Below are 20,650 nucleotides of genomic sequence, written 5' to 3'. Positions count from 1 at the left end.
AAAAAACCCAGAAACACTAGTCTTGCATCCTGTCCTAAAAGGAAATAAATGCAAACCTAAGGGGCAAGGGAAAATGAATAAAAGAGGGAGAGTAGTCACTGTTTAACAGCTAATGTTACTTTTTATTAAGAACCTGTTATTCACTTTGTACAGAAATCTAATGAATGACAAAAATAGATAAAATTTCCGATATTGCTTTGTTGATCAACATTACAATGTTATAATTCAGCAAAAGTGTTTATTGCAAAATCTAATAAATATTAATTTGGTCCGTAATTAACCAACCATTTGACTTCATCAATATCCATTAATAACTTTTTGACACAAGTTTTGGGGAACCGAGAAGACACAGGTAGAAAAACAATATTCGTCCTATATTTTCTATAATAAAAATAATTCAAGCGAAAGGATTATCTAAGACAAAGGAAGCCATGTTCCAAAGTTGCAGAACTGGCAAAAAATCCCCCCAAACATATAAAAACAAAACACACGAGGGTTCTTAATTGAGGAGTTTCAACCAGAGGCGTTAATCAAGGTCTATAAGCTTTTTTTTTTTTTTAAATTTAATTATAGGTCACTTGAGACCTTTCAAACGATGAATATAACTAATGATTCTATAGATACTTTTCACAACCATAGAGAAAACTTTTCCATCATTGTGATAACGGGCTGACGATGTCTAGGGGAGAATTACGATTAAAAGAAAAATTTCCATTTAAGATTAATGAATATTACATAAAATTACCTAATCAGAACATACTAATTCCACCAAGAGGAGGAAAACGTAAAATTTTAATATAAGCATAATAACCTCAGTGTGGTACATAAAATAGTTACCGAGGTGAATGACGAACACGTCAAAAACAAATTTCAAAACAAACTATAAGTAACTAAAATCATTCACCTAATTTCCAAATTTCATTTTTCTAACAGAAAATTTTAAATTAATCTTCATTGTGTGTCGCTGAACAACAAAACCTGGATCAGTCTTTGGTTAGAGATCTCTTGCTTGAGGGTACACTCGAGCACACTTTTCTATATTATTTCTCTTCCTCTTGTTTTGTTAAAGTTTTTATAGTTTATATAGGAGATATTTATCTTAATGTTACTCTTCTTAAAATATTTTATTTTCCTTTTTTCCTTTCCTCAGTGAGCTATTTTCCCTGTTGGAGCGTCGGGGCTTGTAGCATCCTGCTTTTCCAACTAGGGTTGCAGCTTAACAAGTAATAATAATAATAATAATAATAATAATAATAATAATAATAATAATAATGATAATAATAATGCAGTACTTTGCTATTTAAAACAATATTTAAAAAGTGCGCTATAAGCAAATGCACGTCCAACCAAAAAAATGCAGACACACTAGATAACGCAGATATTATTCTCTCATTACAAAATACTTGAATTAAAATCATTTAATAAATCCCTTGTAAATGAAAATTGTATTACAGTCTATCATGCAAATGCCTCACTTCAAGGGAATTTATCTGACAAATTAGTTTTCTCTAGTGTCAATAAATCGGATTATGCAAATGTAATATTAATTCATCGTGAGCAAGTAACATTTATAAGCAATGCATAATCCCTTGCCATGATAATTTGTATGCTACAGTTCTCTTGAATATGTAAATAACTGAGTTTCGTGGAAGTTCTCAATATCACACATGCAAATCAACTACTAAATATGAGATAATACGTTCGACACCACAATTGCTGACTCCTTTCTTTTACAGGAAAGTCTATTTTTGCCGCCTTAATAATAGGCGTATAAGAAATGCATTGCATAAATCATGCATAGCTGCATGAAATTTATAAAGAAAATTTAGTGCGTAGTCAGATAGATCAGACTTTGAATATTGCAAAATTACATCTAATCCTAAATTACATTTTCATGGTATTGCCATTAATAAATAAACTTTCAATTTGGGTCGTTAGGATACGAATTAACAATAACATACGCATCTTCTAATGCATTTCCAATATCTTATCAATAGACTAGAAAGTTGCTTTCTATTATTAGACAATACCTAAAGTGTCCAGGATGTTATTCTGACGAAGCTATATTTAATAAGGCCCCCCCCCCCCCCCCCCGGCTTTCCTTCTCTACTATTTTCTATTCCGTTTAGGTTGAATAACATTGTTTTTCTTGGACCTTCTGTAGTGTTATGCTCTCACTTCATATGTATGTATATATGTTCTTATATTCATTACACACACGTATTATATATATATATATATATATATATATATATATATATATATATATATATATATATATATGTTCTTATATTCATTACACACACGTATTATATATATATATATATATATATATATATATATATATATATATATGTTCTTATATTCATTACGCACACGTATTATATATATATATATATGTACACACACACATATATATATATATATATATATATATATATATATATATATATATATATATATAGTGTGTGTGTGTGAGTGCGAGTCTGTTTCCTCAATATAAATTTCCTTAACATCTTAAACTTCTTTCTGTTTTCTTATTCAGCACACACTCGATCTTACTCTTCTCCCTGACACTTTCAAATTAAACCTTCTTTTCCCTCAATCTATTGGCCTCCATTCTTTCCACAACAAAGAAACAATTTCAAAATACTGATCTATCCTTCCATTCTTCCTAACATTTTACCACGTGTACGCTTCAGGCGATAAAAATATACTGTAAATAATTTATTAAAGTAGGTTTGACCTACTTTTCTTCGTTCTAAATTAACAGCACTTCACTTAGAGAAAGGAGTTTACATAACAATCCTCTCATAAATTTCCATCCTCTTGGTTTTCAATGACCCTCGTAATTCTACTCTAGCTCATTATTATTCTTCAAGATTCTCACCTTATAAACGCCTGACTATGGAAACACCAATCAAACTATACTCCAATTACGTTACATTCGATCATCTCATAGCTTAGAAACTACATCTAAATTCTTTCCCATAACATTTTGCATAAATTCATTAGATAATAAACAGCTCTGGAAACAAAAATTTTCTCAGACAGCATTTACCATACCTCAATATATTCTAGATCCAACTTTACTTCCATATGAATTGCTCTCAATAAACATTTTTATTCAATATATCCTCAACATCCTCCAGTTTGCCTCTCTAACGATTTGTCAGAAGCCATTTCTAGGCCCTTGTGTATCACACATCTTTTCCCTTAGACTTTTACGCATCTCACATAAATCTAACATAACCACTTTTTATACATATCTCATACTTGTTCAAACTCACTCTGCTCTTTTACAATTAATTTTACATAAGTTTCTGAAGCGTGAAGAGGGAGATGATAAATGGAGAAGTATTGATTTAGAAACTCAAAATAAAGGCGAAGGGCAAAACCTAACCGAGGCCCTTTGCGTCAATAGCCGTAGATGATGATGATGATGATTTTCTGAACCAGAATCCTAACACCTTCACAAATTTAATTGGTAAATAGCGGTAATCCCTTAAAAGTCAATCAATCGCCTCCGTCATCTGTACTGTTATGCAAGGTAATAATTAGTTCTTTCAAAACACTTTTAAGAACACTAATTTCATCCAGACAAACCTTACAAACAGTGAGCACCTACGCAGTCGCCTTTACCGTACCGGTAGCGTTCATTCTTTATGGCCTCAATGTCCTTAGCAGTCAATTTCATAAGCGTTCTCAACTCTGGAACAATCATTTTCCATTTTCGCTTTATTCAGAATTACCTCTTTTCCATTCTAAACATTCATAAATATTCATAGTAATAACTTCATTGAGCGAAGACGGCATTCACTTAGAAACTATTAATATATATATATATATATATATATATATATATATATATATATATATATACATATATTAACGTATATATATATATATATATATATATATATATATATACACATATATAAACGTATATATGTATATATATATATATATATAATATATATATATATATATATATATATATATATATATATATATGTATGTGTGTGTAATTGTCATATCATTAAAAAGGAAACAGAGACCTTCACATCATCTGGAACAACCGCAAACATTCTCCCATTAAAACGATTTCCATCCATAGCAATGTATAACTTCAAATTCCACTCGCATATTGGCCATGCGGGTCGGACATCCCTCTCAAATTCAATTAGTCGTTGAAGTCTTGTTGTCCTTCCGTCATTTATTTCCTGGGGAGAGTTTGCAGTCCTTTTAGTTTCTATTCTCTTTTCCATTTTCCATATTATTTCTTCGTCTTTTCAGGAGGCGCTGAAGTCATCAATCAAGATGAGGATAATCGGATAACGACAATTATACATACATACATATACCAAAGGCACTTCCCCCGATTTTGGGGGGTAGCCGACAACAACAAGAAACAAAACAAAAAGGGGACCTCTACTCTCTACGTTCCTCCAGCCTAACCAGGGACTCAGCCAAGTTCAGCTGGTACTGCTAGGGTGCCACAGCCCAACCTCCCACATTTCCACCACAGATGAAGCTTCATACTGCTGAGTCCCCTACTGCTGCTACCTCCGCGGTCATCTAAGGCACCGGAGGAAGCAGCAGGGCCTACTGGAACTGCGTCACAATCGCTCGCCATTCATTCCTATTTCTAGCACGCTCTCTTGCCTCTCTCACATCTATCCTCCTATCACCCAGAGCTTTCTTCACACCATCCATCCACCCAAACCTTGGCCTTCCTCTTGTACTTCTCTCATCAACTCTTGCATTCATCACCTTCTTTAGCAGACAGCCATTTTCCATTCTCTCAACATGGCCAAACCACCTCAACACATTCATATCCACTCTAGCCGCTAACTCATTTCTTACACCCGTTCTCACCCTCACCACTTCGTTCCTAACCCTATCTACTCGAGATACACCAGCCATACTCCTCAGACACTTCATCTCAAACACATTCAATTTCTGTCTCTCCATCACTTTCATTCCCCACAACTCCGATCCATACATCACAGTTGGTACAATCACTTTCTCATATAGAACTCTCTTTACATTCATGCCCAACCCTCTATTTTTTACTACTCCCTTAACTGCCCCCAACACTTTGCAACCCTCATTCACTCTCTGACGTACATCTGCTTCCACTCCACCATTTGCTGCAACAACAGACCCCAAGTACTTAAACTGATCCACCTCCTCAAGTAACTCTCCATTCAACATGACATTCAACCTTGCACCACCTTCCCTTCTCGTACATCTCATAACCTTACTCTTACCCACATTAACTCTCAACTTCCTTCTCTCACACACCCTTCCAAATTCTGTCACTAGTCGGTCAAGCTTCTCTTCTGTGTCTGCTACCAGTACAGTATCATCCGCAAACAACAACTGATTTACCTCCCATTCATGATCATTCTCACCTACCAGTTTTAATCCTCGTCCAAGCACTCGAGCATTCACCTCTCTCACCACTCCATCAACATACAAGTTAAACAACCACGGCGACATCACACATCCCTGTCTCAGCCCCACTCTCACCGGAAACCAATCGCTCACTTCATTTCCTATTCTAACACATGCTTTACTACCTTTGTAGAAACTTTTCACTGCTTGCAACAACCTTCCACCAACTCCATATAACCTCATCACATTCCACATTGCTTCCCTATCAACTCTATCATATGCTTTCTCCAGATCCATAAACGCAACATACACCTCCTTACCTTTTGCTAAATATTTCTCGCATATCTGCCTAACTGTAAAAATCTGATTCATACAACCCCTACCTCTTCTAAAACCACCCTGTACTTCCAAGATTGCATTCTCTGTTTTATCCTTAATCCTATTAATCAGTACTCTACCATACACTTTTCCAACTACACTCAACAAACTAATACCTCTTGAATTACAAAGAAATTTACAACTCGATAATTGCCAGGTGAACGGGATAGCAAACGTGTGACTATAACACGCTTTGGCAACTCTGATTAGATTACGGCAAAGTATCGTAAAATAGCCCTAAAGTAGTAGATAATGCCTCCAAATTAACGTTTACCTCGGATAACATTCTGTTTTTCAAGCATTTAGATTCGCTACAGTTTGCAAACTGTCTTATACATTCTCGACAGAGTCAAATATTATGAATATGTAAATAAAGTTGATTATTTAAAGGAAGGTATTTATCTAACTTCTCATTAACGGCAAAACTAAAGTACCTGGGGTCTTCGACCATGTAGTTCTTAATGACAAGAGGTAGTAGGCTTAAAAGTAATTACTGAGAGAGAGAGAGAGAGAGAGAGAGAGAGAGAGAGAGAGAGAGAGAGAGAGAGAGAGATTCAAATATAATCCATTTTTAATACAATTAATTCGTCATAAGATGCGTTTCAAACTTATCTTATAAATCATTGTTATCACTAGCTAAGCTACAACCCTAGCAGGAAAAAATAGCCCAATACGGAAAAGCAATAAGGAAATGAATAAACTATGTAAGAAAAGTAATGAAAAATTATTATAAAATATTCTAAGATCAGTGACAACATAACTTATCTATCATAAATAAAATATGAAGAGAGAATTATGTCAGCCTGTTCAACATAAAAAACATTCCCTGGAAGTTGAACCCACCGTGTGTGTGTGTGTGTGTGTGTGTGTGTGTGTGTGTGTGTGTGTAAAACTCCCAGGAACACGAGATTCTCAGACACAAAAGACAACAAATAAAAATGAAAATACCGAGTGAAACGTAACCGGTATCCTCTTTGCATATGGTCCAGCGAAACTACGGACATACATATAAAATTTTGTAGTATACAAACAGGATTAAACTTTGATGAAGATATAGGATACCTTTGTCGCTGGAAAAAATATTGTATTTCGTTGGAATAATATACGTGATCGAACATGATGTAAGATGATTGTTAGGAAAGGCTCTCTTTTAATAAATATATAAAATATCTTTGTCATTAGGTAAATAGCTGAATTCCATTGGAATAATCAAGATGATCAACTATGGAAGAAGTCGGAAAAACAGCTTTTCTTAAGGATGGATTGTCTTTCGATAAAGATATCCAAGATCTTTTTCACTGGATAAATGTGTGGATTCTTCTGGGATAATCTAGATCAACGTCTATGAAGGAAGGTAAAAAGAGGAGCTTTGCTGAAAATGGATTGTTCTTTGGTAAAGTTGTACAATATATTTGCCATTGGGGAAATTACTTTAGTTTGCTGAAAGAATCTTGATCAACCATAAAAGTTCTAATTCGTGTACTCCTAAATACATGTTTGTACGGTTAAGTTTGAAGGTTTCATAATCTCACACATATATACTCACTATTGTTGTCAGTATTGCCTACCACCAAAAATAAAGGAACTTCCTCATTGCCCGTACATTATATATTAAACATATATACACAGTGTCCAAATAAATACAAGAATTTCTTTTCGTTTGTGCATCATGTACCATTGGGAAAAAAAAATTTCCTCTTCGGACTATCCGTGTACACCTTACAACAAAGATGACCAAACACAAAATGCCTCTGCAAATGGGTATTTAAAAAAGAATAAACACAGCACCCCCCACCCCACCCCCTTTATTTTCTAAATCTAGTGACCCCTCTGGTCTGTCTGGAGGATGACTGAGCCGATAAAAGTAAGAGGAAGAGGAACTCGGAGGACATCTAACAACTTCCCAAAACTTATTCCTGGTGAACTTTATGAAACAATTCCCGCAGTTTCCTCTTCTGAAGTTCTTACCCACCAGGTATTTTTCTCCTGATATTAATTCTCGGCAGACGGAAGACCTTTAAAAACTAAAAATTGAATGAACCTGGGAGCTTAAGACTTCACTTGGAATCACTTTAGTTATTTCGACATATATATATATATATATATATATATATATATATATATATATATATATATATATATATATATATATATATATAGATATATATATATATATATATATATATATATATATATATATATATATATATGTGTGTGTGTGTGTGTGTGTATGTATATATGTGCGTGTGTGTTAAATAACGTAATAATTAAAGCGATTCTCTTAAAATCTTTGCTCCCAGGTTTATTTAAATTTTACTTGTTAAATGTCTTCTATGTGTGAACGTGTACAGTATATGTAGGGTATATGTGTATGTGAGGTTTTATGTATATATCTGAATACATTCATATATATATATATATATATATATATATATATATATATATATATATATATATATATATATATATATATATATATATAAATCTTATATCCATACAACTTCATACACGTAAAGCTTTAAATATTGTCACACATACATATACTATATACATTATACACAGGTGCACGTAAACTTTACTAATGCATAGTCACAAAGAAAACTAAAACAATGTGGTATAGGTATTACGTTTTAGTTTAATGACAGAAATGTTATTATTACTTAAAAATTGCATAATTCAGTTTCATCTTATTCCTGACAGTATGTTATGCTAAAACATGGTCTTCCTTCTATAATGACTTTGCTAACAAACAAATACGGAGTAACAGATGAACAAGCGGAAGATTAATAATTTTGTTGGTCTACTTATCTTTATCTAAACAAATTATTTCAGTGAAAAAAAATTCCCCAACGATCTCCACTGTGACTGGCTCAAGAGTATAGTTGTTAGGTTTTGGTATGTTTATCAAAGGCATGGGTTGGTAAAAATCGTTTAAGAGGCGCTACAACAGTACAGTACATTATAAGGGCCCCCAGCGTTGTTGTATCTTTTTTATTGTCTCGAATATTACTTGTGTGCGTAAATTATTATATTGTGTAAATTAGTATATTTTTATACTTTTATCAGTTATAATCTATCGTTCATCACTATATTTCTTACGTAGCGGTTTTTTTTTTTAACTTCCATGTGTTAACTAAATTTTTGTGGATTATTCATGTCAATGAATTCTTTTACTATATATTAATAACAAAAGATTAAACGTTCTCTAAAAAAAAAATCACTATCAATAGACTCCTAAGCATCTATATGATCCAATGAAAGAAGGACACTACATCAGATCGAAACTGCGTGGATTGCTTTACAATCTTAAGGTGAACATTAGTAACGCATACGTTATTTTCAACACAGAAGCTTCTTTTGAATATATAAAATTCCCTTTGCTCTTCATAGCCTTAGGCACGCAACTCAAAGTGGAATATGTAAAACGTGTTAGCAGTCCGTAATAACCAAGAGTCACACTGTAATATTAATATGACATATGAAGGTCGAGGTGTATATGACCTACAAGAGCCCTTGTAACTGTATTCATATAACAAGATTTAGATAATTTTACTTTTAACATGAAAAAGGCACCAAACACTGAAACCTATATTTGAATCATCTCCTAACCATCATGTCGGCAAACTGTAGATAAACCAGCATGGAAATCTATAATTATATAAAAACAACGAGAGATTAAAAGTGTCTTTAAATATCAGACACTGTAGTACAATTACTGCCAATTACTTAATACTCGAGTTCATAGTACTTGTATCGCAATGGGTCATGGAGAGAACACACACTCATATTACATGGCAACATCATATATAAAATAATAAGCAGAAAACGCCAATTCATTAATTACTCAATATATAAAATAAAGAGTTAAAATCACGCTATTCCAAATCACTCCTTTTAAACATTACATTACATAATTCTTAATCAAATCAACTTATTACCTAAAACCTTGTTAAGTTAACCTTTTCTAATTTAATCATATAAGATGGCTGAAACGGAAATTCATAAACCATTATTATGCATTACAAGAAGAACGACTATTTATTGACATCAAATAATACCTATAACAGAGGAAAATATTTAACCCAATACTAGCATAGACTAAATAAAATACTAGTGTATGATATATATATATATATATATATATATATATATATATATATATATATATATATATATATATATACATATATAAACATACACACGAGTATATATATATATATATACATTATATATATATATATATATATATATATATATATATATGTGTGTGTGTGTATATATATATATATATATATATATATATATATATATATATATATATACATACACACGAGTATATATATATATATATATATATATATATACATACACACGAGTATATATATATATATATATATATATATATATATATATATATATAGATATATTTATATAGATAGAGATAGATAGATAAACACACATATACCTTTTCCTTACATACATATGAAAAGTACAACAAAGACGACCAAAATTAGAGTGCGAAAAACCACTGCAAATCAAAACGAAGAGACTTCAGACTTACCTTCCTTCTCGGTGCCGTATAATCTCCTGATGAGACTGAAAAGACGCTGCAGAAATGGACGGTTATCGACGTGGTGGTGATGATGATGGTGATGGTGGTGCTCCTTCTTCTTTTCAGTTCCGTCTTCGACGCCACCGTCTTGCTGGGCATCGGAAGGGCCGCACGAGGCTCCATCCTCGCCATTTCCCACTTTTGCACTTTTATCACTCGCTTCACCATTGGCCCCTTTATCATTTTCTCCCCCGCCTCCTTTATTACTTTTTGCCTTTCCTTCTCCTCCTTTTTCCGCTGCATCAACATCAGATGCCGCTGATGATTTTATATTTTTACCGGAGGACTTAACCCCAACGCTATCGCTAACAACCAATCCTACAGGTCCGCCGGTAAGGATACTCTTCCCTCCTTTCCCAACGCCTAGTCCGGCCACTCCCGAACCCCCTCCTCCTCCTCCCACAACCACAACACTGACAGGGGCCCCACCTGACCCAACGCCACTGCTGCCACTAATTACGCTACAGGTGCCCACAGTGCCGCTACTGATCGCGGGCTTCTTCTTGCGTTCCGGCCTCTTGTCGTATCCCTGGCCCACGACGCTGTACATGTTGAAGGCGTCTTTATTTTTTCTTGGTTGGGGAGGGCGATTAAACCATTTCTCAATCTTTTTCTTAAAGTGATTGGATTTTTTAAATTTATTCTATTAAGCTTTTCAAAAGGTTTAAGCCATTTTTACTTCTTTGGCCATTGTAATTTTTCATTTATCATATTCTTAGATATCAAGTTCATTTGAGTAGATGACTCAAGTGTAGTGACGTCAGTGCTTTAAGTTAGGCATCCCACATAATCATTCACTCTACTTTCTTCAACTCGCTAAAGGTCACGTTAATCGTTTTCTCTTTTCTGCATCGAAATTAAAAGCTATGTCTCTCTTTTCCTCATAAGCCTTTTCTTTGAACTGTATCTAGATTTCTTATCATTCAACAAAGGTAACATCAAGATTAATTACTTTATATTGGAACAACGTAAAAGAAAATATTGATCTAACACTTTATAAAAAACAGAAGTATGCTTTCCCGTTTGTTAAGATCGAAAAAAAATATTTTTCTTCATTTATCTGACTCACGTACATCACTTTTAGTCATAATTGGAAAAGGATACTCGCAATCAATTTCCTCATTCGAGATACGGTATCTTAGGACACATCGTTAAGTTTATTTCGTCCTGGCCATAGGATGGTCTGCAAAGAAAGAAAAAACAATTAGAGTAATTCAGAAGCTATATTATTATTATTATTACTATCATCAACACTATTATTATTATTATTGTTATTGTTATTGATACAAGAAGCTTAGCTTAATGATCGTTTGGAAAAGCAAGATGTTATAAGCCCAAGAGCACAAACAGGTAAAAAATAGCCCAGTGGGGAAAGGAAATAAGGAAATAATTAAACTATAAGAGAAGTTATGAACAGTTGAAATAAAATGTTTTAAGAAGAGTAAAAACATTGATATAAATCGTTCCTATTTAAACTATAAAAAGATACTTATTTCAGCCTATCCAACTTAAAGGCATCCGCAGTAAGTTTGAATGTTTGAAGTTCCACTATTACAATCCTAATAATTGCAAACACTAGACCTTCTAAAGGTTAACAGAATTCAAAATAGATGTTTAATAGTCTTAACAAATAACGTCTCTTCAAAGATATAATATTTTCTGTGAAATTAAGTGAATTAAATTTTCTATAAAAATAGACAGCAGCGGACCCGGGAAAATTCAGCCCCACTTATCCAGCAACTAGAAGAGCCAAATTCCCCAAAACAACTACAAAGTTTGTACAAAATTATGGAAAAGAAGCGGGATACATATTCATCACACACTATCCTAAGATCTATATATATATATCTATATATATATATATATATATCTATATATATCTATACATATATATACAGTATATATATATATATATATATATATATATATATATATATATATATATATATATATATATATATATATATATATATATATAAATGGTAAAGAAAGAGGCGACTGGCAAAATCTAACTGAGGTCCTTTGCGTCAATAGGCTTAGGAGGTGATGATCATATATATATATATATATATATATATATATATATATATATATATATATATATATATATATATATATATAAACATATATATATATAATATAACAACAAAGTTTTCTCTCTTTCGACCTCATTCCACAGACTTTTCTTGATGCATTACCTAGCATTAATTTCATGTATTTGATATTTCCATCACTGACACTTTAGATTTGATTTTTTGATAAGCCACAAATATACAGGATACGGAATATAATAGTTTATGATGTTTGGGGGGTGGGGTAGTGAAGTGTGGAAGCATCCTACCGTAGAGTTAAACCATGCGATATGCTAGTATTAAGGTTTTTAGACTACATACAGTTTAACGGTAAAATTGTAGTATACAAGGACCCGTAATTTCTGTTTTAAATATACAGTATAATTTACAGAAAAAGTCGTTTCAAAATTCAACTTTTGAGAGGAATAAATTTGTCACCGAGATGAGAAAGTTAGGGGGGAAACTATTCATAGCTCTTCATCGATTTTTTTAAGTGGGATATAATCCAATAACCAGTAAAGTTTTCCACAAACTGATCTTTCCACTAAAGTCTTTTACATTTCTACTCCAGACGCCAAATCTTAAAAGGCGTGTCAAAAAGTTAAACATAATACGACAGATGGACCAAGTCCATTATTATCCGTTTTAATTTATAAAGATGAAAAGTTTGACACATCACGTACTGTAGATGCTTGGATATTACAAACCCTATCCACAAACCAAACGCAACACACACACACACACACACACACCACACACACACACACTCTCTCTCTCTCTCTCTCTCTCTCTCCTCTCCTCTCTCTCTCTCTCTCTCTCTCTCTCTCTCTCTCTCTCTCTCTCTCCTCTTAAGATCCGTCAAAACGATAGAAAAGTGGAAACGCCAAAAATGGAAGATAATTCGCACAAAACGATGGACTGTCACGGAACTGGCTTTAGATAACAACCACCACACAGGTTCAAAGATCAAATGCAAGATAAATGAGTATAAATGTTACTGTCTTGCTTTGAAAAGATCAGTTGCACAATTTTGCAACATACCTCATCAATCTAGTTCGAGCTGCATAGTTGACGATACAGCTAAAAGATCATTCATGAGCAGCAGGGGCAAAGGAGAGTTCATTGCACCTTTTGCACAATGTATTAGATGCCCACCATATATACATATAAGAAGCCTTCTCCAAAAAATCTAAGGTAGGGTAAGGGGAGGCAATGACTACTGATAACTCCGACCTAAGGATGGTGAGATTGAGGATACTAGTGAAAACTATGGATCCGTTAGAGGGGCTCAAACTCCAGACCAACTAATTGCAAGTCAGAAACTGTTACCAAGCACATTTCGAGCCATAACGTTTCCTAACATTTCCACTGGTATTTATTATATAAAATGGGATGACAGCGCTCTGAAAACCTGGTATGGTATTAGTGGATATTATTTAAATTAAGTCATAGATCTGCCTGTCCCACTATGTTCATGGTATCATCAAAATAAGAACACATATTACATTGTGTTCCCAGTTTATTCATATTGGGAAAGAAAATATTTAAGCATGGTTATACCATTAGATAAACATATTACGGTACCTATATTAAAACAACAAACTAATAACAGTTGTAATAGATTGTACTATAGTGTGTTAAATAATATTGTATATTATTAGTTTTACGAATCAGTTTTGCTTGTTTGATAAGACAATACAAGCCATGCTGAGAATTTAATCTATAACATTAAAATAGGGAAAATTTAATATGGGCCATTTACATTCATTTCTCAACATTAAGTAGCATATCCTAATAGAAAATAACTAAAAAAAAAAAAAAAAAATTACAGAAGGGAGACCCATATTAAATGTGCTTTAAAATATCTACATTAATCATTTCATACTCCAACTCAAAAATCTTATAGAAAGCACATTGCATAGAATCAGACACAGCCATGCATCATTATCTCAAAAGCACTTTAACGGTTTCTGTATATTAAAGACTGTACTTTCCAAAACTGTTTTTCAAACTATGTATCCAAACCTTTCTATGTCTCCTTTCCCTAATATTCCCAAACAATATTGGAGAGTTTTAAATCTTTACCAACCTATTTTCCTTTCCCTACACATGGCCATGGCACCTTATACACTGCACAAACACACACACACATACACATTATATATATATACATATATATATATATATATATATATATATATATATATATATATATATATATCACTAGTCTACCTGAGCCGCCAAAAGTAACGTTTAAATTGGTACGGCAATTTGTGGGATATTGTGGTTTACGAGTGTACCTCTTGGGATAACCCCTCTCACCAGAGTATGACTCCTCCCTCTTCCCTTCCCACTACCCGAGCGTGAAAGGAATATATATATATATATATATATATATATATATATATATATATATATATATATATATATATATATATATATATATATAGCCACGCACGTTGCAACTCCCCTTTGGTGTCTTGGGTGACAATTCTGCATGTACAGGCACAATCGGGTTGAAGACCATTCCAGTCAACGTCTTCAAGCATCCCTATCAGATCTGTCTCATGGGAATCCGCCTATTCTAAATTCAACCTTCAGCCAATACCTTCCTCTATTTGATTAAATCGCCGCTAGTACGGTCGCAGCCTTAATCTTCACCTTCTATAGTAGCTACATTATATCAACCGTTGCTATAATGTATAATATACAACAGTACCCTAACGCAGTATCACAAAACATTGCTATTTTACTTGCATAAGCAAAATCAAATTTTCATTAAATGATACTGAAAATGTAAAACTCTATATGACTGGTTATTTTTCATTACGTTGCTGTCGACGACCCTATATGGTCATAAAATAATCATCTCGTTAAATTATAATTGTAAAATGATGATGGAGGAAATATAATTCATCTAAAAACAAAGAACAAATCTCGTCAGAGAATATACTGTACATTCAAAAGGTCCTTTTCGTCCCTCACAAATGTCATATAATCATGATCGATTCTTAAAGTGAGTCCCAGATGTAAAATGGGAACATCATTTTTATCAAGATGTTGCGATTCACTTTCTACATAAGTATATGCTATTGTACATTCTCTAATCTAGTATTTAAGTTCTAATTCTCCTATAAACATATGTCCTCAATACACATAGCCATACCCATACATACTCATACAAACACACACACAAACACAGGGGTATTTTTCCTTGTTGGAACCCTTGGACTTGTAGCATCCGTTTTCCCAACTAGTAATAAAAATAATGTAAGCTACTTTATTTTTCACCATATAAACATAAGGTTTTCAATTCAACTAAAAGACTGGGTAAATACAATTTGTTTGCTCCCTCAATTAAGAAAAAACATTTACAACATCAAACGGTTCAGCCAGTACAATAACACAAATACTTACTTTCTTTAATTACTTTTAAAGGCCCCTTACGAATGCCCGAGGCAAGGAATAGTGACAAAGTCCTATCTAGCAGGACAATGCCCTAAAAGACTCATCATATACCTATGAGATCAGCACCCAAGCCCTATCCACACAAGCTATGACCAGAAAGGGCCAGGCTATAGCTGCTGGTGACTCAGCAGATAGACCTATGAGCTCCCCAAGCCACCCTCCTTTGCTCACAAGGATGGTGAGGTTGCAGACACAACAAGAAACTATCAAGCTTAAGCGGGACTCGAACCCTAGTTAATCAGTATCACCTGACAGGGGCGCTTTCAATAGGCCACCACAGCCCTTTGGTAATAGACGCTACAAAAGAAAGAAATCCTCCAAGTGAGAGTGACTTAGAGATACAGAGATCCATTAGGAGGCATCTAGAGGTCTGGAACATCTGATTCCCGACCTTACTCTTTCTTTTCGTCAGACTAACGTTTCAAAAACGTTGAAAAAAGGTTTCCTTGGCCAGGTAATCCAATTATACGAAGGTTTCCCATAAAATTCTTTTACGGACTTTTGTCCTCATAAAATAAAATGTCTTATGCCACCAAATATTTATTTTTTTCTTATTCGGTTTACGACCGTAAGGATCGTTTACATTTTCATAAGGGGAAAATGGTTTAATGAATATCCATAAAGTTACCTTTTCCAGCAAACTCCACACCTGGCCCTAATATCATACATCAATTTCTTAAAATATGTTATTCACATAACATAAAATAGTTATTACCTAACGTATATATAGAATACATAAAAAAGTCCATTAATTTGCTAAGGAAAGTATGATAAAGCTAATGAATGTAAACACAGAAACACACACACAAACATACATACATACATAAATGTGTGTATATATATATATATATATATATATATATATATATATATATATATATATATATATATATGTGTGTGTGTGTGTGTGTGTGAGTGTGTGTGTGTATTAATAACTAAGCTACAACCCTTTTGGAAAAGCAGGCTGCTACAAGCCCTGGCTCCAAGGAGTCCAACAGGAAAATAGCACAGTTGAGGAAGGAAGTAAGAAAATGAACTATATATGAGAATTAATAGTAAAAAACTATAAAATATCTTAAGATCAGTAACAACTTTAAATCTATCTATCATATATAAACAATGAAGAGAGGATCATGTATGTATAACGTATGTATACACACCCATATACATACATGTGTGTATGTATGTATGTACGCGTATATTGAAAAGAGAATCAATTAGCAAACAATGTTAAGAAAATCTTGAATATTATTTCAAGAGAACTATACAGCCTCTCAAAAACTTATTTGCATGAATATTTAAAACATTTTAAGTAATATTAATCCACATTTATACTATGATGAGAAAAAAAGGCCTCTAGTACAGGTTTGTGGTATCCTGTGGGAAACGTCCTTTATCTGGCGACCGCTGGACTGGCTTTTCCTAGTTCTAGCTTGTGTGGAGAAGGGGCTTGGTCAGTGTCTGGAGCATTATCCTACTAGCCAGGACATTGCCACAGTCTTCTGCCTCTGAAATTCACGAGCAGCCTTTAAACCTTCAAGTGCTACAAAGTGGCATAATTTACAAACAGATTCTGCCAATACACGAGTATCTAACATCACTTATAACCATTAATAATGTTAAACCCAATTAAGGCAAGAATACGAGTTCCTAAATATTAAAATTAAGTTAACAGGACGTGTTTGAATGAGACTTTTTTCATACGTATTATCAATTTGGACAAATGAAAGCAATCATTTCAAGTAATCTTTGTCTTTAATTCAACTGTCCCAGAATGATATTTACCACCAATTAGGTGAGCAATTTCAACGGCAGAAAAACAAATTGAGAATTGTCGAACGAGAGCTTTGTAAATACTTGGTTACTTGTAGTAACTTAAAAGCATTGCACAATGCATATATTGGACTCAAAATTAACAACTATATTTATTAATTAACCAGTCAATAAGCAAAGCAAGGAAAAGTTATTCTTGGTTTTTCTGAGCTAAAATCTTAAGACTGCTCAACTGACCTACATCCCATTTTGATCAAATCCAAAATTTTTGTGAAGCTGTATTCTCAGCTTAAATGCCAATAATCTTATCAGATGTAAAAAGTAGAAATAACACAATATCAATTATAATATAACCCTTTCCTCTAAGATGCATCTAAAATCTAAGGGGTTTTGATAAATTTTTTTAAGGTACCATGGAGTCCGTATCACGGAGAAAAAGGTGTAAGGTGGAGAGAAAAATAGCAAAAAATACATATATACAAAAACAAACACACATGTATATGTGTATGTGAGTTTGTGTGTGTATATGTAAATGACAGTGTGTGCGAGTGAGTAGTTAGGTTGTAACTGAGAGGCAATGTGAATGCAATTGAACTTTATTAAACAATCGTTGAGTTTAAATACACGGATTTGCGAGCAAGAACGTCACAAAAATTCGAACATGCTTACGCAGGTTGGTGTATTAACATTGCAGGGAAGATATATATATATATATATATATATATATATATATATATATATATATATATATATATATATATATATAAAAGAAAAAAAAGGAAACCCGTTAAAGTGCACGAGCGTGTATGAAACAAGTGGTACAGGAGAAAGTGAGGGAAAGGTACGCAAGGAAATAAATAAATAATTAGCACGCATGACAACTAGTAAAACCATCCAAATCTGAACCATATTCTCTGCATATTAATTCTCAGTAAAAGTTTAAGGTAATAAAACCCGGGGAAGCTCCAGATCCCAGCATCTATAATAATGTTTTCAAAAGGAAAAGGGATTAACGAAAACCGATGGAGTCTCATATTGAACGACGCTTACCTGCATCAGGTCTCTGCCTGTGAGAGAGAGAGAGAGAGAGAGAGAGAGAGAGAGAGAGAGAGAGAGAGAGAGAGAGAGAGAGAATTTTATTGGATATCTTACACATAAATAAACGATTACTTTCCTAACGCAAACGTTTTGTCTTGTTTTTTTTTCCGCATAGGTTTAAAGGTCCCTCATGAATGGCAAAGGCAAGGGATAGTGACAATGCCTTAGCTAGCAGGACAAAGGCCTAGAACCTGACCATGTACAGTATACATATGATCCGTGCTCAAGCACCTTCTCCACCAAAGCCAGGACCAGAGAGGGCCAGGCAATGTCTGTTGACGACTCAGAAGGCAGACTTATAGGCTCCCCAAAACCCCCCACTCCTAGGCTCATAAGGATAGTCAGGTCGCTGGCACTACAAGAAGCTACCGAATTTGAGGAGGACTCAAACCCCAGTCTAGTAGATCCCCAGGCAGGGGACAAGCATACTTAGCATCCGGTACCCATTCACAGACCTCAAAAATAACGGCCAAGAGTTTCACCACACACAAACGCTGCTGTATGCAACAGAGACAAAATTTTGCATATTCAGGATAAGAATTTTACAAGCTTGAATAGATTTACTACTTTCGCCTGATAAAAACTAAATATCAAAGAATCATATCGCAATTTGGACACTTTAATTATAATCTCATGAAGCTCGACAAACATGTCTTAAGGATCTTTGTGTCAGATCAAAATTGATTTGGTTTGCCCCTTAGTATCCAGCCGATCTGAAACAACTCGACGTCAACCTAAACACTCTCTCTCTCTCTCTCTCTCTCTCTCTCTCTCTCTCTCTCTCCTCTCTCTCTCTCTCTCTCTCTCTCTCTTTCAAATATATATATATATATATACATATATATATATATATATATATATATATATATATATATATATATATATATATATATATATATATCGTTAAAAACAATCAAAGCCTCAAAATGTAATCGAAGTTATAATAGTTTAAATTAGGGAGTTACGTTCGGCAAGCTTTTACGTGGAATTCAATAAATGTTGTACTATCGAAGAAAACCTTGACAGGGCATCTTTCTTCATTACATGTGCATTACTTGCTGCACATGCATTACAGCTTTTCATTAAATTAGGAAACATTAACAATGAAGATAGTATGACGTGCAAGTCTTTTCTGAATTGCATTTTGTTAAGAAGCAACATGATCCGTCATTACATTCTAAGCAATTACTCCGAAAATGAACGAAATAATTCTGTGCCTAAGAATCAACAGGCCATACGATATTTGATTGCTTTCTCCAAAAAATTAGTAATGAAAATCATTATATAAACATGTAAACAAAATAAAGATTCTACAAACAACTCATAACTTCTCAAGTTCCTAACAGAAGTCCAAATCCTTTGAGGACAGAAGACAAGTCTCTTCAGAGATTTTACTTTATATTTCTTCAGCTGATTGGCTTTGCAATTTTATAGGCCACTCGAGACAAAAGCCTCCTCCAAGGTCAGACAATTTATACCCTCATTCGAGAATTCAATTTACTTCTCCGATCCCCGAGAGAAAAACAAGATCCAAGGAGCGCTGCGTGATAGGCCGCGAAGCCAGATCTAATCACAAAGTCAGATACACACTGGGGTATAACATATTTCTGGCCAGAAGCAATAAAATATGCCCCTACCGCCATACTCTCGTATTAAACGACCGCCTCTCGGAGATCTACGAGAGTTTCTCTCCTTCTATCACCGTGTTTCCATTTCTTTACCTCATATTTCTGCATATTGTTTTCTGCGAGTTCCATAAACACAGATATCTTGTAAGGCATGAGCATGTGCTACATTTCCTTCTAGATTATAAAACTATCTAATAAACATTAAAAAATGTTAATTTTTC

General features: G+C 33.7%; 1 protein-coding gene across 1 annotated transcript in view; it reads right to left on the bottom strand.

The window, feature by feature from the left end:
• The window catches only part of LOC137644984 (PE-PGRS family protein PE_PGRS61-like), a 139,824-nt gene extending 128,729 nt beyond the window's left edge, over nt 1-11,095 (bottom strand). The window contains exon 1 of the mRNA XM_068377852.1: nt 10,340-11,095. Coding sequence (XP_068233953.1) covers nt 10,340-10,940 — 601 coding nt within the window. The 5' untranslated portion in view covers nt 10,941-11,095. The remainder of the gene's footprint in view (nt 1-10,339) is intronic.
• Between the last annotated feature and the right edge of the window lie 9,555 nt (nt 11,096-20,650).

The sequence above is a fragment of the Palaemon carinicauda genome, chromosome 8, assembly GCF_036898095.1.
Source record: "Palaemon carinicauda isolate YSFRI2023 chromosome 8, ASM3689809v2, whole genome shotgun sequence".
Lineage (NCBI taxonomy): Eukaryota > Metazoa > Arthropoda > Malacostraca > Decapoda > Palaemonidae > Palaemon > Palaemon carinicauda.
This window is presented reverse-complemented; position numbering and strand designations above follow the sequence as displayed.